This window comes from Narcine bancroftii, chromosome 13 (assembly GCF_036971445.1).
Source record: "Narcine bancroftii isolate sNarBan1 chromosome 13, sNarBan1.hap1, whole genome shotgun sequence".
In the NCBI taxonomy this organism is placed as follows: Eukaryota; Metazoa; Chordata; class Chondrichthyes; order Torpediniformes; family Narcinidae; genus Narcine; species Narcine bancroftii.
Genome location: NC_091481.1, coordinates 7,762,496 through 7,785,010, shown reverse-complemented (window position 1 = coordinate 7,785,010; position 22,515 = coordinate 7,762,496). Strand labels below are relative to the sequence as shown.

The following is a 22,515-nucleotide window of genomic DNA, read 5'->3' as shown; positions in this document are numbered from 1 at the left end:
AAAAGAATTAGCAATAAAGGAAGATACAACAAAAAGAAGAGAATTGGTGGACAAAAAAAGAAAACATGAAACACTACAAATATATAAGGTGGAGAAGAACATAATGAAGACAAAACAGAAGTATTATGAGCTAGGAGAAAAAAACGCACAAAATACTAGCTTGGCAGCTTAAGACAGAACAAACTAAAAGAACGGTAAGGCATCAAGGAAAAAGGACAAACAAATTACATATAACCCAACGGAGATCAATGAAAACTTCAAGGGATTCTACGATCAACTATAATCGAACTGAGAATGAAGGAAAAGAAGACAAAATAGATGAATTTCTAGCTAAAATTGAACTACGGAAATTGCAAGAAGAGGAGCAAAATAAATTAATAAAACCATTTGAAATTGAGGAAATACAGGATATATTAAAAAAACTACCGAACAATAAAACGCCAGGAGAGGATGGACTCCCAATAGAATTCTATAAAACATTTAAAGACTTATTAATTCCTCCTCTCCTGGAAGTAATGAAACAGATTGAAGAAACACAAAACATGCCAGATTCATGCAAAACAGCAATAATTACAGTAATACCAAAGATGTGGAAAGATCCACTAACACCAGCATTGTACAGACCAATATCTCTGCTTAAAACAGATTATAAGATAATAGCTAAACTATTAACAAACAGATTGGACGACTTTGTACCAAAAATAGTAAAACTAGGTCAAACTGGATTTATTAAGAAAAGACGAACAACGGACAATATCTGTAAGTTCATTAACTTAATCCATGCAGTACAAGGAAACAAGACGCCAACAGTGGCGGTTGCTTTAGACGCAGAGAAAGCTTTTGACAGAGTAGAATGGAATTATTTATTCAAAGTACTACAGAGGTTCAACCTACCAGAGAAATATATTAATTGGATTAAAGCATTATATAAGGGACCATTGGCGAAGGTGACAGTAAATGGATATATATCAAACCAATTTAAATTAAGCAGATCAACTAGGCAGGGATGTCCACTATCTCCTTCACTGTTTGCGTTAGCAATAGAACCACTGGCAGAACTGATAAGAACAGAAAATAAAATGAGAGATAAAAATAAAAGAAGGAATATAAAATCAGTCTATTTGCAGATGATGTCATAGTATACTTAACAGAACCAGAAATATCAATAAAAGAATTACATAAGAAATTGAAGGAATATGGAGTGATATCGTGGTACAAGATCAACGCAAATAAAATTGAAGCAATGCCAATGAATAATGCGGATTTCACAAAGTTTAAGAAAGAATCACCATTTAGATGGCAAACACAAGCAATTCGATACCTAGGTATACAACTAGATAATAATCTAGGCCATCTATACAAACTAAATTATCAGCCATTAATGAAGAAATTACAAGACGACTTAGAGCATTGGAAAGACTTACCACTAACACTGATAGGAAGGGTAAATTGTATTAAAATTAAAATGAATATCTTCCCAAGGATACAATACCTATTTCAATCATTACCAATTCACCTAAAAGAGAAATTCTTCAAGGAGCTAAAGAAAATAATAAGGAAATTCTTATGGAAAGGGGGTAAACCGAGGATAGTGCTAGATAAATTTACAGAATGGTACAAACAAGGGGGCTTACAGCTACCAAACTTTAAGAATTATTATAGAGCAGCACAATTAAGATAACTATCAGATTTTTATCAAATAAGGGAAAAACCAGATTGGACCAGATTAGAGTAAGATAAAATAGGGGAAAAGCTACCTGAACATATACTATATAAGTGGGATGAAAAGCTGGTGCAACATAGGAATTCACCAGTACTGCACCATCTGCTCAACATTTGGAAGAAGATTCATGTAGAAAGGAATAAAACAAATTATCAACTACCAAAATTAATATTGACGCAAAATCAACTAATCCCTTTCACAATAGATAACCTTTCCTTTAGAGAATGGGAGAGAAAAAGGATCAAAAGAATAGAAAATTGTTTTTCGGGAAATAAATTATTATCTTTTGAACAAATGAAGGACAAATATGGTATAACTCACGGTACAATGTTTGCATACCACCAATTGAAAACCTACTTGAAGGACAAATTGGGAAGCAGGCTGAGGTTACCAGAAGGAAGCAGTTTTGAATATGTGATTACAGACACAATAATAATTAAAAGATTTATAACAAACATGTAAATCAAACTGCAAGAGAAAGAGAATGAGGAAACAAGCTGTAGACCCAAACAAAAATGGGAACAAGATCTAAACATAAAGATAGTGCCGGAGGATTGGCGCATTGCGCATGTGGTTCCGTTATTTAAAAAGGGTTCAAGGAGGAAGCCTGGCAACTATCGGCCTGTAAGTTTGACGTCTGTGGTAGGTAAATTAATGGAGAAAATTCTTAGAGATAGTACTTATAAACATCTGGATAGACAGGGTCTGATCAGGAGCACTCAACATGGATTTGTGGGAGGAAGGTCATGTTTGACCAATCTGATTATTTTTTGAAGAGGTGACTAGGAATGTGGATGAGGGTAGCGCAGTGGATGTTGTCTATATGGACTTCAGTAAGGCCTTCGATAAGGTACCACATGGAAGGTTAGTTAAGAAGGTGCAGTCTTTAGGTATAAATTTTGAGATAGTCAAATGGATTGAACATTGGCTGAAAGGGAGAGGCCAGAGAGTGGTAGTGGATAATTGTCTGTCAGGTTGGAGGCCGGTGACCAGTGGTGTGCCTCAAGGATCTGTATTGGGCCCATTGTTGTTCGTTATATACATTAATGATCTAGATGATGGGGTGGTAAATTGGATTAGTAAGTATGCAGACGATACTAAGATAGGTGGAATAGTGGATAATGAAGAAGGTTTTCAAGGATTGCAGAGGGATTTGGGCTGCTTAGAAAAGTGGGCTGAAAAATGGCAGATGGAATTTAATGCTGATAAGTGTGAGGTGCTTCATTTTGGTAAGAAGAATCAGAACAGGACATACGTGGTAAATGGGAGAGCATTGATGAATACAGAAGAGCAGAAAGATTTAGGAGTAACGGTACATCGTTCCCTGAAGGTAGAAACTCACGTGAATAGGGTGGTGAAGAAGGCTTTTAGTATGCTGGCCTTTATCAATCATTGCATGGAATATAGGAGTTGGGAGGTGATGTTGAGACTGTATAAGACGTTGGTGCGGCCTAATTTGCAGTTCTGGTTGCCTAATTATAAGAAGGATATAAACAGAGTGGAGAGAGTGCAGAGAAGGTTTACCAGAATGTTACCTGGGTTTAAGCATCTAGAGTATAGGGAGAGATTGGACAGATTAGGTCTTTATTCTTTGGAGCGTAGAAGGTTGAGAGGGGATTTGATAGAAGTATTTAAGATTATGAAAGGGATAGACAGAGTGGATGTGGATAGACTATTTCCGTTAAGAGGAGGAAAGATTAAAACAAGAGGACACGAGTTAAGAATTAAGGGGCAGAGGTTTAGAGGTAACATGAGGGGGAACTTCTTTACTCAGAGAGTGGTAGACGTGTGGAATGAGCTTCCGGTAGAAATAGTGGCGACGGAGTCAATTGTATTATTTAAGAAAAGGTTGGACAGGTATATGGATGAGAAGAAGATGGAGGGTTATGGGCATTTTGCAGGGAGGTGGGACGAGAGAGGGGTGTTTGGTTCGGTGCAGACTAGAAGGGCCTAATGGCCTGTTTCCGTGCTGTAAATTGTTATATGTTATGTTATAAAGAATGAAACATGGGAAAAGCTATGTTCCGAAACTATGAGAAATACAATAAACACGAGGTTACGCATGATACAATATAATTGGTTACTCAGGCTATACACCACACCCCAAAAGTTAAATAAATGGGACCCAACAGTATCAGACAGATGTTGTCGCTGTAAGAAGGAAACGGGAACAACAGTACTTGCAATTTGGGCATGTGAGAAAGTGGAAAAGTTTTGGGAAGATCTAAACCAGATATTAAATAAAATCACAAAAAGCAACATACCAAAAATCCAGAGATCTTTCTTCTAAGTAATATAAAAAGTAAAGAACTTGGACTCGATTTGGATGGAGCACAAAAAAGATTTATTATGATAGCCTTAGCTGGAGCAAAAAATATGTATTATGTCAACCTGGAAATTAGAAGATAGCCTGAGAATACAGCAATGGTACATAGAAATGAATAAATGTATTCCATTGGAAAAAATAACATATAATTTAAGAAATTACATCACAGTATTCAAACAAATTTGGGAACCGTACGTGGACACAACAAAGAAGTCCTACCGCAGACCTCCACCGCCTAAAATGACAGAAGGAGAAGAAGACGAAATGAACTGACCCAGTGTGTAAAATTAGAAGACACAAATTTCTTGTTTATTTTCATTGTGTAACGACATTGTTTAATGGGTTTAATATATCATATAGGTTGAACGTTGAGTGAGTGGGGAGGGGGGTGAAGGAGGGAGGGAAGGGAGGGGGGAAAAGGGGAGAAAATGACTGTATATTCAAGAGGGAAATGTCTGTGTGTATTTTGGTTCATAGTGTGAAAAATAAAAATGTAAAAAAAAGACTAGATGAGGGCAGCAAATATGTTCACCTATTATACAATTAGAGCCATAAATACAGCGCAGAGGAGGTTGCTCAGCCCATAGAGTGCATAATGATCATCAATCACCCATTAACTCCTATTTTTATTCAAAATTTTCCAAAGCTTCACATCTATTCTCCCACTCACTGACAAACTAGGGCAGCTTAGCGGCATTTACCACACGTCATCAGGAAGGAAACCAGAGCAGCTGGGCAAAAGCACAGGGACATCAGGCAAACTTCAGATTGACAGCACAAGGTCAGAATTGAATCTGGTTCTGTGTATCCATGCTGTGCCACTCAATGGTATCAGGCTCTACTAACTGTGCCACTGTGCAGAAGGCATCAAGATATGGAAGGGAATGATTCATGGTGGAGTTAAGCTCATCACTGTACTACAATGGGAGCACGAGCATCTTGTTTCAATTTAGATAAAATATATAGATACATACTCACATATATATATATATATATATATATATATACATATATATATATATATATATATATATAGATTCCACAAGCTTTTGATATGTGCTAGAGCTCTTGATTTCAAAGTTCGGGCTGGCAAAAAGCCCAGACAGTTCATCTCACCCAATAACCCAAACGGGAAAAGAACTTCTTCACTCTCTCAAATCACAGTTAGAACAAAAGCAGAAAGACAACTGTGGGCAGATCAAACCTGCCAGGGTGCTCCAATGAATGGAGAGGGGAGAAAATATTTTCTTTAGCCAGAGGGTAGTGAATCTGTGGAATTTGCTGCCACAGGCAGCTGTGGAGACCAGGTCACTGGGTGTACTTAAGGCAGAGATTGGTAGGTTCTTGATTAGCCACAGCGTTAAAGGTTATGGGGAGAAGGCCGGGCAGTGGGGCTGAGTGGGGAAATGGTGATTAAATGGTGGGGCAGACTCGATGGGCTGAATAGCCTATTTCAGCTCCTTTGTCTTGTGGTCTTAGATAGACACTCCTTCAGCAACCCTGAAAAATCAAAAAGGCTTATCATATAGTTTATTATAAAACAAGCTCCCACATACAGGAATGCTATAATAAGCGTATCACACATTTAGTAATGTCAATGTGGGACGAAGGGTGGTCTGGACAACTCCCCAGCACTGCTCTGTGACTTCTCAGAAACCTATAATGGGGTTACAGCCTCTGTAAGAGAGGTGATGATATAAATTAAATAAAGCCCATCTGCACAACAGTTGAAGAAAACAGCTGCATTTGCAGGAGAAACTGATATAAATCATTGAATGCATATATGCATGTTGGAAACATTTTTTAAATCACATCAGGAATTTTACAAATGACACTTACATTTAATTGATCCAGCAGATTGTCTTCTTGTTCGAAAGAGAATGGCTGGATACATCCATACCAACTTTTCGTCTGAGAGCAGCAGAAATAATGTCATTCCTGGTGGTCAGCAGAAGAGCAAATGTCTTGGGTCTTTCCATCTCCTCCGACTGAGGAATTGCTCTCAAACCTCTCACCACCGGCCACAGGATATTTCAAGGGGGTTCACAATTCCTCCTGCCAGGTCTGACCAGATCCGGAGAGGCGAGGAGGTAGGCCAGGGGTCCGATTCGCTGCCTCACACACTGGCAACAGAGAAGACCACCAGCATCTTCCCCAGAACTCTGCCAGGAGGAAAAGAATAAGGAAGATATCAAAAATAATGCACAGTAATAAAATGAAACTATATTGTACCCTCCCCTTCTCTGCTGGCCAATGGTTGCCACCAACCCCTGCTCTCCTGCAGATGCAGACACTTTTACTCACTGCCCACATTCCACTGGGTTAGGGTGTGGGTTAGGAACGCACAATGTGTGAAGCAGAACAGCAAATGGTCACAAGTGGGAAAGTTATCCCACAAAACATCTCAGGAGCTTGTGCATGGTAGAGGCCAATCCAGACTCTCCACTCTGTACAAACGGACAAACGCAAGAAACACAAGACAAAAGTGCTGAAGAAACTCAGCAGGTTACGCCATCCATACATGCATATAGCATGGTAACAGGCCCATGAGCTCATGCTGGCCAATTAACCTGTACCTTTTGAATGCTGGGAGGAAAGCGGAGCACCCACAGGAATCCCACACAGATAGGGGGAGAACATATAAACACCTTGCAGACAGCAGGGATTTGAACCCGGGTCACTGGCACTGTAATAGCGTGGTGCTAATTGCTACACTAACAATGACTCCAAAATTGTCAGGAATGTTGTTCCCCCAATTTGCAACCAACACCTTGTATTTTTTGTCTCAGAAGTCTCCAATTACCAGGCGTCAATATCAACTTCCCTAATTTCCATCAACTCCCTCCCCTGGTTTCTTTCTTTCACTCACCCCTCTTTTTCCCTCCCCCCAACTCTCCACCCCCTTCTCTTCTTCTATCAGAGAGCTACCCTTAACCCTCTGCTCCCTTTCATGATCACTTCTCAGCTTCATCTTCTATCTTCCCACGTTTTTCCACCTCTTAATCGTTAGCCTGCCCCCTTTCTCTTCCCCCAACCTTTTCTTTAGAGACAGTGGCTATAAATATCAACAGACAATAGGTGCTAGAGTAGGCCCAATTGGCCCGTCGAGCCAGCACCACCATTTTTCGGATCATGGCTGATCATTCTCCTTCAGTAACCATTCTCTGCCTTATCCCCATAACCCTCAACTCCTCTGCCAACAAGAACATAAGAACATAGGAAGTAGGAACAGGAGTAGGCCAAACATGGCCCATCGAGCCTGCTGCGCCATTCAATACGATCATGGCTGATCTAATTTATGACCTCACTCCACCTACCTGCCTTCTCCCCATATCCCCTAATTCCTCTATCATGTAAAAATTTATCTAACCGAATTTTAAATATGTTTAACGAGGCAGCCTCAACCACTTCCCTGGATAGAGAATTCCAAACATTCACTACTCTCTGGGAAAAACTATTTTTCCTCAGCTCTGTCCTAAATCTACTCCCCCGAATCTTCAGACTGTGTCCTCTCATTTTAGTTTCCCCGACCAGCTCAAAAAAACCTTCCTACATCTATCCTATCCATACCCTTCATAATCCTATATGTTTCTATAAGATCTCCTCTCATTCTTCTGAACTCGAGCGAATACAATCCTAGACGATTTAATCTTTCATCATAAGTCAACCCCTTCATCCCAGGGATCAACCTAGTAAACCTCCTCTGGACCGTCTCCAAAGCCAGTATATCCTTCCTCAAATATGGAGACCAGAACTGGACACAGTACTCCAGATGCGGTCTCACCAGTACCTTATACAGTTGCCACATGACCTCCCTACTCCTGAATTCAATTCCTCTAGCGACGAAGGCCAACATTCCATTTGCCTTCTTAATAACCTGCTGCACCTGCAACCTAACATTCCGCCACCTGTCTGATTTTCGACATTCCTGACAAAGGCCTCAGGCCTGAAATGTCAACTGCCTTTCATTTCCCACGGATGCTGTGTGACCTACTGAGTTTCTCCAGCAATTTTGTTCCTGCACTAGGCCCAAGCATCCACAGATTTTATTATTTACCTTGAAAAAAACACAAAGATTGCAGACTCTAGAAGTTGGAGGAACTCAGCACCATCCCTGGTTAGAAATGGTCAGTCAAGGTTTTGGGTCAGGATCTTTAAAGTTAAAAAAAAAGGCTGATGTTATCCATGTGAGGGGTTGGGGGTGAGAAACTGGGAGGGGCTGAGGTGTAAGGGCATTGGCCAAAATGTGGGAGATTCAACTGATGTGCATAAAATTATGGGGTGCTGAGATTGAATAAATAGACGAGAGAAAGACAAGATTCAAGGTCAAAGGATTAGAAGGGAGAAAACAAAACTTATTTTTCCCCACCCAGTAGAAGCTTAAGGGGGTGATGGAGTCAGAAACCCTCATGGCATATCAACAACCATATACATAAAAGCTGTGCTTTGTAGCCAATGTCCTAGTGTAGGAAGGTGGGATCGGGCTGGCTGTCATTAACACAATGGGCTGAACGGCCTCCTGTACAGTACAATTTCTCTGATCCTGTGATCCAGATATTTGAACCGGGATCCAAAAGGGTGCTGAGGGAAAGAAGGGCTCCCAAAGGGCCTCGGGCACTGAAGGCCTCCTGATCATGTCAGAGGTTCGGATTTGGAGCTCAGGTTGCTGATGGATCAAACAGGAGTCTGTGTGGCTGAGGGGTTACTGGAGGTGAATCCACGGACACTTGTTAGGATTCTTTGAGAATATAATGAGTGCGGTGGATAGAGGGGAACAGGTTGATGTATATTTGGATTTCCAGAAAGCGTTTGATAAGGTGCCACACAAGAGACTTATCAGTAAGTTACAGCAAAGTGGAGTCTGTGGAAGTATTTTGGCCTGGATTGAAAATTGGTTGTCTGACAGGAGGCAGAGAGTCGAGATAAATGGGAGTTTTTCAGGTTGGCAGAGAGTGGTAAGTGGGGTGCCGCAGGGGTCAGTGTTAGGCCCACAACTGTTCATCATTTACATTGATGACTTGAAGGAGGGGACAAAATGTGGTGTAGCCAAGTTTGCGGATGACACCAAATTGAGTGGAAGAGCAAATTGTAATGAGAATGTGGAGAGTCTGCAGAGGGATAGAGTTAAGCTGGATGAGTGGGTAAAGGTCTGGCAGATGGAGTACAATGTTAGTCAGTGAGAGGTTATCCACTTTGGCAAGAAAAATAAAAGAGCTGAATATTATTTAAAGGGTGAAAAACTACAGCATGCTGTTGTGCAGAGGGACTTGGGAGGGCTTGTGCATGAATCGCAAAAAGTTAGGTTGCAGGTGCAGCAGGTTATTAAGAAGGCAAATGGAATGTTGGCCTTCATCGCTAAAGGAATTGAATTCAGGAGTAGGGAGGTCATGTGGCAACTGTATAAGGTACTGGTGAGACCGCACCTGGAGTACTGTGTCCAGTTCTGGTCTCCATATTTGAGGAAGGATATACTTGCTTTGGAGACGGTCCAGAGGAGGTTTACTAGGTTGATCCCTGGGATGAAGGGGTTGACTTATGATGAAAGATTAAATCGTCTAGGATTGTATTCGCTCGAGTTCAGAAGAATGAGAGGAGATCTTATAGAAACATATAGGATTATGAAGGGTATGGATAGGATAGATGTAGGAAGGTTTTTTGAGCTGGCCGGGGAAACTACGAGAGGACACAGTCTCAAGATTCGGGGGAGTAGATTTAGGACAGAGATGAGGAAAAATAGTTTTTCCCAGAGAGTAGTGAATGTTTGGAATTCTCTAACTAGGGAAGTGGTTGAGGCTGCCTCATTAAACATATTTAAAATTCGGTTAGATAAATTTTTACATGATAGAGGAATTAGGGGATATGGGGAGAAGGCAGGTAGGTGGAGTGAGGTCATAAATTAGATCAGCCATGATCGTATTGAATGGCGGAGCAGGCTCGATGGGCCATTTTTGGCCTACTCCTGTTCCTACTTCCTATGTTCCTAACCACTCTGACAGGACTCTCTTTTGCTTCTTTTTTTCTTGTACTGACAGGGGCGCTGAGGATGCTAATGGCAACTCTCTGTCTTACGGCAGGCAGAAGGCAATTTTGTGTAAATATTTACCTGTTCTATATAATTACTTGACAATAAAGGAATCTTGAATCTTGAACTAACCAGCAAGCTGCTGTGGGTCAGTTGTTTCTAAATGGGTGAACTGTTTCACTGTTATGTTGGAAGTTCCTTCCAACCTAGGCTTCAATTTTCTGACTTGGTGTCATTGGGGGATGGGTTTGCATGCTCCAGCAAACATAAACGGCACTGTTCACTCAAATGGTTGCCAGTGAGGTGAACATTACCAGGAGTGAAACAAACTACAAAGCCCGGGTAAGTCAACTGCCAGAGGCATCAACATTCTTTGTCGATTGTCCTATTTCAGGCTTGGAAAGGGGAGAGGATAGGGAGAGGCAGCAAACCAAAAGGCTGAGTGGGTCAGGGATCAAACATGTGGTTTAGGAAGTATCGCTGGTGTATTCAATACCCCCCACATGATGTGTTCCAGGTCAGAATCAGAATTTATTACCATCAACAAGTCATGAAATTTGGTGTTTTGCAGGAGCATGATAGTATAAACATTCATCTTATAACTTTCTTACAACATTAATATAAATGAAAAAAAAAAGTAGTACCCAAAAAGTGAGGCAGTGTCTTTGGTTCATTGAGTATTCAGGATTCTGATGGTAGTGGGGAAGAAGCCGTCCTTTCCCGCTGAGTGCTCGTCTATAGGCTCCTGGACCTCCCCACCCACAATGCTAGCAGAGTGAAGAGGGCACGGCCTGTGTGGTGGGGGGGGGGGGTCTTTGAGGATAGAGGCTGCTTTTTTAAGACACTGTCTCATGTAGATGCCCTTGATGGAGTGAAGTCTGGTGCCTGTGATGTCACAGGCAGAGTTAACAAACCTCTGGAGTTTATTCTTGACCTGAGAGATGGCGCCTCCATACCAGGCAGTGATGCAATCAGCCGGAATGCTCTCCACGGTACACCTGTAGAAGTTTTTGAGTTTTCGGTGGCATACCGAATCCCCTCAGACACCTCACAAGTACAGCCACTGGTGAGCCTTCTTTGTGATTGCATCAACACGGAGGATCCAGGACAGATCGGCAAGGTAGCACAACTCCTCGCTTTTTCCACTCAGGTGAGATATAAACCAGAGGTCATGGGTTAAGGATAAAAGGGAAAAGGAGAGGGAACATTAGGTGGAACTTCGTCATACAGAGTGATGGGAGTGTAGAACAAGCTGTCAACTGAAGTGGCTACCTGTGGATGTGATGCTTTCCTCATTGTTAACGCTGCTTCACTTGTAATGCGATTCAAACACCCTCTGACATGGCACCGTGGAGGTAACCCCTCTCCGAGCAGATTGGCAGTTAACTCAGGCTTTAGAAAATATTCCTGTGAGGTCGAGATGAAACAGGTTTTAGAGACAGGAAGCAACTTCAAACCAAAACTGTCATGCAGCAGAAGGAAACCCGAGGTCGAGGGGAGTGGTTCACAACCTTTCTTTTTCCCCACTCACATACCACCTGAAGTAACAGTGTTGCATCCTAAACTGACTCTTGACACACATCAGACTTGCAGCCACAGACTAAATTAGAGGCAAAGAATCAAAATGGAAATCCATCTCCTCATTGAACACTTATAACACAAGTCAGTCACATTTCAATACACGGGTCCATCCACAATTGAAGTATTGTGTATCTACAGAGATACACAGGTTTCAGAGTGATTTTGGTTTGACGCAAATGATCCCCAGACTGTGGAAGCTGGCATTTTTACTCCTTGAAGCCAAGGATTGCAAGGAGATCCCGAAAAAGTACAGTAAAACCCTGGTTATCTGGAATTCAAGCAACAAGCAACCTCAACATGTCAAAAAAAATTGTGGAAAACAAATGGTTAAAAAAAAATGGACATTTAAAATTGGCACGCCTCGCTGTCAGTTTGCTAATCACGCAATCTCAAGCAACTAGAAAATGCACTTATCCAACATGTACCACAGCGGCTTTACTGTACTTAAAATGATTAAAGGTACAGATAAATTACATAGAAAGAAGCTTCCTATAAGCAGAGAAAATGAAATCAAAATGAAACCAGAATTAAGAGAACCAAAGGTTGCAGCAGGAATAAAAAAATTTCATTTGAAACACAATGAATAGTTAGGGTTTAAAGCAGATAACTGGAGGAAAATTCAACGCAGAGTTCAAAAGGAAGCAGGATAAACATCTGAAAGGGAAGAATTTTAAAGGATCTAGCAAGAGTTCTGTTATTTCCAGCTAAGATCTTTCTTAAGGGATAATTTAGGACCGACTATGGCCCTGACCATGTGTAGTGACACAGAGATTCTAATTCAAAAGAGGAAAACATGCAAGTTCATCTCTATGATGCATCTCCTATTCCAAAATGAGGGCCCGAAGCCTGGCTTACACAAGTCGAGGGAAAGGTGGGAGACAGACTTGGGCACAATAACCCACGAACAGTCCAGGTCAAACCTGAGTCTGGACTGGCGTTGTTAATGCCAGGGACAGGTTGGTGCAATACAATTTCCTGCATCAACTGTACATCACACCACAAAATATTACATAAATCTTAGAAATGTGCTTCAGATGGAGATTGGAACCTTTTATCCACTCAACCTGGCTGTGTACAAAGGTGAAATCCTTCTGGGAGGACCTGGGAGACATTCTGAAAAAAATTATAAAGGTGGATTTTCCACAGGGTCCAGAATTGTACCTTCTGGGAAGTATTATGGACATGAGTTTTAAATCGTCCAGTAACCAAATTCAGTTTGTGAAGGTCGCGTTGGAGGTCGTCAGGAAGTGTAGAGCGGTCACGTGTAAGTCTTGACTCCCAACTAAATATTACACGATGGAAATGGAGATACAGAGTTGTATTCCCCTGGAGAAAATCAAGTACAATTTAAGGAGAATTGTTAGGGTGGAGCAGCCTTATCTGCAACATATAGGCACATAGATACAGTTACACATCTTCTAAATAGAAGAAAGGTAAAAATCTGTACTACTGAGATAAATGAAGCAGGTCACAGTTCAGATAACGTTCTCTTGCTTCATATCTTTTTCATTTTACTTTATGTTAATCTGGGTTTATATTTGGTTCCTTTAAGGATCAGTGACTCTATAGATTTTTGGTTCTTTATATTTATTTAATTTACAAATATTTTCCTTGTGGTATTAGGGTATGGGAGAGGGGGAAAATGGACTGAATGTAATGTATCATTGTTGAGAAGGTTGCATTATTGTTTTGGATCTGTGAGAATCTTGCAAAGTTTTTAAAAATTATTTTTAAGAGTTCAGGGAAATGGTATTAAGTGGATTGCTGGGACAGACTCAACAGGCCTCAGTACACGGTAATCATTCCATGGTTTTTTAGTTCTGCAATATACACGGGCAGTCCAGTCAGCATTACCAAGTAGAACATTGATCTGATCTTATGATTGGGGCCCTCCAAGGACTACTAAGTTGAAGGCTGCTGTGCCAGGAATCTGGTGCCAAATTCCCCACCCTTCACTGCTGTTCTTGAAAAAGGGGAAGTAAAACAGGAAAGTCTGCAGACCCCGTGGCTGAAGTAAAATCACGAAGCTGGAGAAACTCAGCAGGTCAAACAGGGTCCTTTGTTTCTTCTTTGGCTTGGCTTCGCGGACGAAGATTTATGGAGGGGTAACATCCACGTCAGCTGCAGGCTCGTTGGTGGCTGACAAGTCCGATGCGGGACAGGCAGACACGGTTGCAGCGGTTGCAGGGGAAAATTGGTGGGTTGGGGTTGGGTGTTGGGTTTTTCCTCCTTTGTCTTTTGTCAGTGAGGTGGGCTCTGCGGTCTCCTTCAAAGGAGGTTGCTGCCCGCCGAACTGTGAGGCGCCAAGATGCACAGTTTGAGGCGAGATCAGTCCACTGGTGGTGGTCAATGTGGCAGGCACCAAGAGATTTCTTTAGGCAGTCCTTGTACCTCTTTGTATAGCAAAGATAAAGATACACAACCTCCTCCCCCTCCACCTCCCCCACCTCTTTCCCCCCCCCCACCCCTCACCTGTCCACATGCAGTAGACCTGTGGATACCAAGTCGAGGATCTCCCACCACCCCCCGTATCTAGCTGCCTGCTCTGGATAGATAATGCCAGTCCCCACCTAAGGCCACACTCCCTGTTGTGCTCAGAGCTCTGCATCCCAGCACTGACTCACCCCAGCCTTCACAGGCAACCCTTCCACCCTGAGCAGTTGTGGTGATTAACAGCAATGCAAAGAAGTGCAAGAGAAATTCAGGAGGTCACATGGATGCTGTGTGACCTGCTAAGTTTCTCCAGCACTTTTGTATATTGCACCCACCCCCAGCATCTGCAGGCTTTCTTGTTTAACTCTGTGGTAATTCATTGCTGGGTCCATGCCAATTTCCTGGCACAGCAGTGATGTCTGCTTGACACATATAAAACTGTAATGACCCTCTCCATCCTGCAACAACATCCAAAATACAGTAAAAATTCCCAGTATTCATCATCTATGGGGATTGTGGATGCCGGATATGCAAATTTTCCGGTTGCCTGAGACACACTCGAATGATGCATAATTAATATACCTGGATTTAAGAATAAACAGTTTAAAAGTCAAAAGACAGTACAAAATGTAAATTAATTTGAAAAAAAAACCCAATATTTTAGTCCTTTATGTCAAGTTCACTTTAATCAGGTAATTCTCATAACTTACAAAATTTAAATTTGTACCCCAGACACTGGTGGCAAGTGTTGTCCTAGCCATTACACTAACCATGGTGCCATCATAATTAACCGCTCCCCCTTCAAGTTTACAAATAAAGCCTTAGTAATATACTTAATCTAATATATATTTATGCATGTATTTCTGTTTGTTTGTCTGTTCTCCATGGAAATCAATATGGAGCCCTCTAGAAATGTCCAAAGAGGTTCAGTAGGGGTAACATTTGATGCTGAATGTCATGACCACATTGAATTTAGCATTTAAGGTCATATGAAATTCAATGGGGTTTTTTTTGACCATCTTGCAGTGCCTTGCATTACTGTTTATTGAACAAGTATTTACTAGCACCGGCTTGCATTAGTATTTACTATAATTGTGATAACATTTGAAGCTGAATGTCATGACCACATTGAATTTAACTTTTATATGAAGTTTAAAAGTTCAAAAAAGAAATGAACTTGAACCTTGGACACCTCAATTAGTTAGTGCTGTGCATTCAGAATAATAACAAGTGGCCAAACCCAGTTCAATATGGGCCCAGAAAAGTGAAGCAACATTGCCAAAAGCCCACAGGAGACAGCAAGAGACAGCAGAGGAACATCAGTCTCGCCTCACCATTGATGCTTCCAGACATGCAAGGAGCAGGCAGCAGGAAACAAACCAGCAGCGATACGCCCGTCTCAGTGCTCAGGCCTCCAGGCAAACAAGGGGCAGGCAGCAGGAAACTGAGGAACAACGCTAAGCCCAACCGTTCTATTTCCCAGGCAGCACTGGGTACCCTGTTAATATACTAATAAAGATAAGGACTCTTTCTAGGTAATGACAGGGAGACAATTTGGTCTAGTTGCCTCAGTGGGTACCAGCATTAGCCAGCTCTTTATCCTGGGTCCTGCCATTTTATTTGAACACAACTTAATTAAAATTTTATAAAAACAGCTGTTGTGGGTGGGGCACGATGTGGGAATTCTGCTGGCAGGATTTATGTTCCCATTTTCACCAACAGGGTTGTGTGTTGTGTTGGAGAACACTTACAATTTTAAACTTTGATTTTATTCTTATTTAATTTTCAATTTTTTTAAATTAATTTCTTTCCTCATTTTTTTTTTTGCTGGTTGCTTGAATTCCAGATACTGGGGATTTTACTGGACTAGGCAGTGCAGAACCAGTTTGGTAAAGTGTGACATCATTCACACCCAAACCACACAGTCCATCATAACTCCCCACAATGCTCTAACTCCGAAGGTAAGACTGAATTACAACAAGAATCTTACTCACACCAGCAAAGGAGAGAAGACATTCCAAAGTCCTGTTTATCACTACGTGCCTCTTTGCCCGGGTGACAGCAATATAAAGCAAGTTCCAGTCGATGTCTGGGACCAAGTCTGAAGGCAGAAATGTATTATATACAAATACAGTGATATCTCAAGGTAGCATTTTGCATCATCTGACATCTGTACAATTTAAACATTCTTTGAAGGGGTAAAGGTCAGGGACCACAAACTCACCCAATGAGGTTAAAGGTGAAAGATTATGCTAAGGAGGAGTTGCTATCTGAATAAACAGCAAGAAGCAACTGGAGGAATTCAAAAGGAGAAAAAGAATGGTCAGCATGCCACAGCGAAACCCTTCATCAAGACAGAATTCATGCCCAAGCATCTTATGAGCATCTTTTTCCCCAGGGATGCTGCTCTAACCCTCTGAGTTCCTCCAACAAATTGGTTGTTGTTCCAGATTCCAACATCTGCAGTCTCCTGTCTGGCTCTCTGAACACATCAGCATTGTATTACTAGGATTAGATTGGGCAGACATTTGGAAGGGGAAATTCATCCTTAGACTTTGCAATAATCATGGCACATTCTCCTTCCAAAAATTCAGCTACACTGATCAGATCGGATACTATTTATTGTCGTGTAAGAAAACAGAAATGCAACATTGCACAAAATGGCCTTCAGACTTCCATAAAGCAGAGCGAGATTCACCATTACCATGAGCATTGCCTGGCATCCCAGAGTCACTGAGCGTCCACACTTTCGCATCCAGCACTCCACCAGCCTCCACAGCGCACAAGACTCCAGTTCAGTTCAAACCATTGGCAAACCGAGCCCAAATCCAAACCTCTGACACATTGAGGAAGCCTTCAAAACCTAGGGCCCTTCAGGGACTGATATTGTGTATTTACTCATATAGCGCGTGCACTATATGTGAGTTCACACTATTCAAGAATATTTTTACACGTTGAAAGAATGACTGGTGTGGGAAAGTCGAACTGGCAATTTAAAGCAAGCATGGGAATATAATAGTGGCACCGATAGATTGTGCACAATTTATAGCGGCCATGGGAAAGATGTGCCAGCAAATTTTAGCAAGCATGGAAATGTTATAGCCAGCATGAGAGTGGGAAATGTTAACCATATAACCATATAACCATTGACGGAGCGGAAACAGGCCATGTTGGCCTTTCGAGTCCGCACCGGTTCACTGATTTTGTGCGCCCTCTTCAGGCAATGGTCCCGTTCTTCTTCTTCTGCTTAACCAGGGTGAATGGGCCTTCTAAAATTGATCTTGAGAATATTTATTTGTACTGAATGCCATGGTATTCCTATAAACTGGACAATCTAGCTAGTGCACTGCACCTTAATTGCCCAGACCCATCCCTGAGGGAGGAGATTAACCTCTCAAGTGCCTCTAATTTTAATCCTGCTCAACTCTGATCTGTTTTTCAATTGATTCCTCTCCAAAGCTTGTGTATGTGTGTTGTACCACAGTCTTTGTCTTTGGCTTGGCTTCGCGGATGAAGATTTATGGAGGGGGTAAAGAGTCCACGTCAGCTGCAGGCTCGTTTGTGGCTGACAAGTCCGATGCGGGACAGGCAGACACGGTTGCAGCGGCTGCAGGTGAAAATTGGTTGGTTGGGGTTGGGTGTTGGGTTTTTCCTCCTTTGCCTTTTGTCAGTGAGGTGGGCTCTGCGGTCTTCTTCAAAGGAGGTTGCTGCCCGCCGAACTGTGAGGCGCCAAGATGCACGGTTTGAGGCGAGATCAGCCCACTGGCGGTGGTCAATGGGGCAGGCACCAAGAGATTTCTTTAGGCAGTCCTTGTACCTTTTCTTTGGTGCACCTCTGTCACGGTGGCCAGTGGAGAGCTCACCATATAACACGATCTTGGGAAGGCGATGGTCCTCCACAGTATCACCTATATAATGGGCGATTGACACCTCTGGGGGAAGTTGATTGGTTGTTAATTGCGGGAGATTAACTGTGGCAGATACTGGGTTTGTACTTTGTCTTGTGTTCCATTTAAATGCAAATTGCTTTTGTCAGTCGTTACATGAGTAAGTCGAAATTCGAAGTTTAAATCTCAGATGTCAATTTATTGCACATTTCGTCCTAAGAGTCAGGGTGAATTTCTGTGCATGTGCTCTTTTTGCAAACCCATGACCCATTTAATTGCATGGCTCAAAGCAAGTGAATATCACTAAGTTCACAATATAAATCATATTGGTGCCTGTTTAATCATTATCTCTCCTCTATTCAGAGCCTTGCTGTAATGTCTTTCCTATAAACAGCACACCTACTGCTTAAGGAGGGTACCTGGACCATTTCATGTGATATTGAAATGCATCAGCCCATAAAAGTCATGGGCTGGATCTACGTTCAGGTCTGTATTGGCTGAACGGAATTTGAGCCTAAGGGAGGGTTTCTCCTGTTTCCATTTACACTATTGCTCTGTCTCCTTTCCCCCTGTTCCTTCTGCATTCAGAGATACTCCCATCCCCAATCACTTCCTAGCTTTGTCCTCTTCCACCTTCCCACCCATATTCAACTATGACCTCCTCTCCTTGTCCCTTAACCCTGCTCTCCTCTCCTCCCCTGCTTTTTTTTTAATTCAGGTGCCTGTCTGCTTTTTCCTCATACCCTGACAAAGGGCTAAGGCCTGAAAAGTTGGTTATTCTTTATTGATACTGCGTAACCTGCTGAGTTTCTCCAGCATCCTGAGTTGCAGTGCAATCACAGTGTCTGCAGACTTTCCCCGATCAACTTAATTAATAAAAGGATTGCACTGAGAGGTAGCCATTCTGTTTGCACTGTCCAATTTGGTGTGTATTTATAGATGATCAAGAATCCTTGGATAGAACGCCCAATAACAACCTTGCACACAACGTTAGCAAAACTAAAGAGCTGATTTTGGACTTCAGGAAGGAAAACAGGAGGTAATGAACCAGTCCTTATCAAGAGGTCAGCAGTGGAAAGGGTTAAAAGCTTCAAGTTCCTGGGTGACAACACCTCTGAGGATGTGTCCTGGGGCCTCCATGTCGATGCAATCACGGATAAGGTTCACCAACAGCTATACTTTTTGAAGAGTTTGAGGAGATTTGGTACGTCACCAAAGACTTGCAAATTTCTGCAGGTGGACAGCATTCTGACTGGTGGCATCACTGCCTGGTACAGACGCGCCAATGCACAGGACAGGGAAAAACTACAGAGAGTGAACTCAGTCAACGCCATCACGGGCATCAGTCTCCACTCCATCGTGAACATCTTAAGAAAGCAGCCTCTATCCTCAAGGACCCTCACCACCCAGGCACACAGCTACCATCAGGCAGGAGGTACAGGAGCTTAATGACAAACACCCAGTGGCACAAGGGCAGAATCTTCCCCTCCACCAACAGATTTCTTTTTTAAATTTTTTTTATTTTTCACACTATGAACCATATTAATCAAAATACACACAAACATTTCCCTCTTGAATATACACAGTGGCATTTCTCCCCTTTCCCCCCCCTCCCTTCCCTCCCTCCTTCCCACCCCCCCTCCCCACCCACTCAACGTTCAACATATATGACCCATTAAACAAGGTCATCACAGAATGAAAATAAACAAGAAAATTGTGTTACCTACTTTTACACACTGGGTCAGTTCATTTCGTCTTCTTCATCATCAGATTTCTGAGCAGACAATGAACCACCCCCTCACTTTCTCTTTTGCACTTATTAATTTATTTTTAAATGTAATTTTATAGCAATATTTGCCCTGTAATGCCGCAAAACAACAAATTTTGTAACATGTTTGTAACCATAAATTCTGATTCTGATATTGTTGAATAGCTTTCTGTCTCTCACTGGCAATTTGAACAACTTAATCAAAGATAAGCGAAAAAGATTTGAGGAGAAGAGAAATACTTACTTATCCCAAACCCTGATAAAAGATAAGGGTTACGTCGAAAGCCTGGAACTTTGACAAGGTCATCAGCTATTTGGACTGTGTCAAACTCCAATCCTTTTGCTTTGTGCACTGTTCCCAGAACAAAATCTTTTGAAGAACAAAAAGGACAAATAGGTTTTATTCAGCAAGTGTTGAAATGTAAACTTTTAACCCCCCTAACCCTTTGTCAATAATGTGTACGATATTATCTCTGGATTTTTATAAGCCCAGTTCCAAATTTCTGCAAAATGCCTGCAATGACCCTTACATTTTTGAAGGAATGTCTTAACCCAGAATAGTTTCCAAACACCTTCATACACCTGCTAGGAAATAGGAGCTTGGGATATTTTACCTGAGGGAGCAGATGGGTCTTTGATTTAGTGTCTCATTTCAAGATGTGTACCTATAGCCATAGAACCATTGAACACTATAAGCACACAAACAGGCCCTTTCGGCCCTTCTAGTCAGTGCAGAAACACTTTTTTGCCTAGTTTCACTGACCTGAACCCTCCATACCTCTCCCATCCATGTACCTATCCAAATTTTTCTTAAATGTTAAAATTGAGCCTTCAACTGACAGCTCGTTCCACTCTGTGTGAAGAAGTTCCTCCTTATGTTCCCTCGTAACATTTCCCCTCTTACCCTTAATCCATGTCCTCTAGTTTGTCTCACCCTGTCAGTTAAAAAATCCAACCTACTTTTTCTGTGTCTGTCCCCCTCATAATTTTAAATAGCTCTATCAAATTCTTCTACGCTCCATGGAATAATGTCCTAACCTGTTTAACTTTCCCTGTAACTCAATTCCTGAAATCCAGGCAACATCCTAGTAAATCAGTCTTGCTATCTTATTAATATATTTCCTACAATTAGGCAAACAAAACTGCACACAATGTGCCAAATTTACCTCAGCACTGTGTACCAGAGATTATGCTCAAGTCCCCTATGAGAGAGATGTCTGAACTCTTGACTCAGGGGCATAGCCAAGATAAATGATACTGGAAGATACTGGAGTTAGTTCTGCATGCCACAGTTCAGGGAAGCTTTCTCCTTACCACACCAAAGGAAATAATTTGATCCAAGCCTTTTTTCTCCCCTTTCCTTCTTTCTTCGAGCTAGGGTTCTCATCAAAGGATGAGAGGAGACTTAAATTTTAAAACTAGACATACAGCATGGTAACAGGCCCTTCCGGCCCATGGGTCTGTGCCACCTAAACACATTCAACCCTACAACCCCCGTTATATTTTGAACGGTGGGAGGAAACTGGAGCACCCAGACACTAGGAGAATGTACAAAAGCCTGAGAGACGATGCAGGATTCTAACCCCGGCCCAGTTGCTGACACTGTACAGCGGCATGCTAACCACTACGTTAGCTGGCTTAATGGAGATCTACGAGATTACGAAAGGCATAGATAGGGTGAACAGCCAGCACCTTATTCCCTAAGCGACAGTACAAATACCAGAGTACATCTGTTTAAGGTGATGGGAGGAATGTTTAGGGGAGTCATCAGGGGTAAATTCTTTTCCCCCACAGCGAGTGGTGGGTGCCTGGAATGCATTGCCGGGGGTGGTGGTGGAGGCTGGTACAATAGGGACATTTAAAAGGCTCTTAGACAGGCAGGCACATGGATGCAAGAAAAATAGAGGGCAATGGGTGTGAGGTAGGGAAGGTTTATATCAGTGGGTCTCAACCTTTTTCTTTCCACTCACATCCCACTTTAAGTAATCCCTATGCCATAGGTGCTCTGTGATTAGTAACCGATTGCTTAAGGTGGGATGTGAGTGGGAAGGGAAGGTTGAGAATCACTGCTCTAGACCCAATTGTTACTGAAATATTTTGCTTGAGGAAAAATTGTCATTGGCTCATTTCCTTTGGAGTTATGAAACAGCGCATAGAACGAGCCAAAAAGGTACAATTAAAACAGTGGTTTTCAATTTTTTTCTTTCCACTCACATCCCACCTTAAGCAATCCCTTACTAATCACAGAGCACCTATGGCATAGGGATGACTTAAAGTGGGATGTGATTGGAAAGAAAAAAGTTGAGAACCACTGGTTCAGATTGTTGAGTAGGTTGATATGGGTCAGCTCAACATTGTGGCCTGATCAACCTGTATTGTGCAGTAATGTTCTATGTTCTTTCTTTAATCTCTATAACTCAAGCTATTTATTAAACTGTCTCCCTCAATCTCCTGGGGGAAGGCCATGAAAACACAGAGAGAACAAGCTAGCATTGTACAAACAACACTCTGGGTTGGCATTCATTCATGGATAAATGAGGCAGCAATCTTAACCTGCTGTCTCATCATGCTGCCCCTATACTTCCAAAATGCTTGTGGTTGTGAAATATGTACCACTGAAGACTCTTAAATCTACTTTAGAGATTTCACTACAAAATAGTCCAACCTCATGATAATTTAAGTAAAAATCAAAGTTTGATGCAAGTGCAATAAATTTTACTTGCATTTACCAACACAATTTATTTTAAAAGTCATCGTTGTATCAGCATACCAGTT

The 22,515-nt window shown here is 41.9% G+C and overlaps 1 protein-coding gene across 4 annotated transcripts in view; it reads right to left on the bottom strand.

Annotated features, from left to right (window-relative positions):
- The window catches only part of fbxo18 (F-box DNA helicase 1), a 117,078-nt gene that overhangs the window by 55,979 nt on the left and 38,584 nt on the right, over positions 1 to 22,515 (bottom strand). For 2 of the 4 annotated variants that reach the window (XR_011348000.1, XR_011347999.1), the window contains exons 18-21: positions 19,985 to 20,110; positions 16,080 to 16,186; positions 11,344 to 11,478; positions 5,889 to 6,211 (exon numbers count right to left, since the gene is read on the bottom strand). Coding sequence is in view for 2 of the 4 variants with exons in the window: in XM_069908550.1 (XP_069764651.1) it covers positions 6,083 to 6,211; positions 11,344 to 11,478; positions 16,080 to 16,186; positions 19,985 to 20,110 (497 nt within the window). In the remaining 2 variants the exon portion in view is untranslated. Of the gene's footprint in view, positions 1 to 4,059; positions 6,212 to 11,343; positions 11,479 to 16,079; positions 16,187 to 19,984; positions 20,111 to 22,515 lie in introns of those variants that run through there. The other 2 variants (XM_069908550.1, XM_069908551.1) reach the window with 2 other exon arrangements.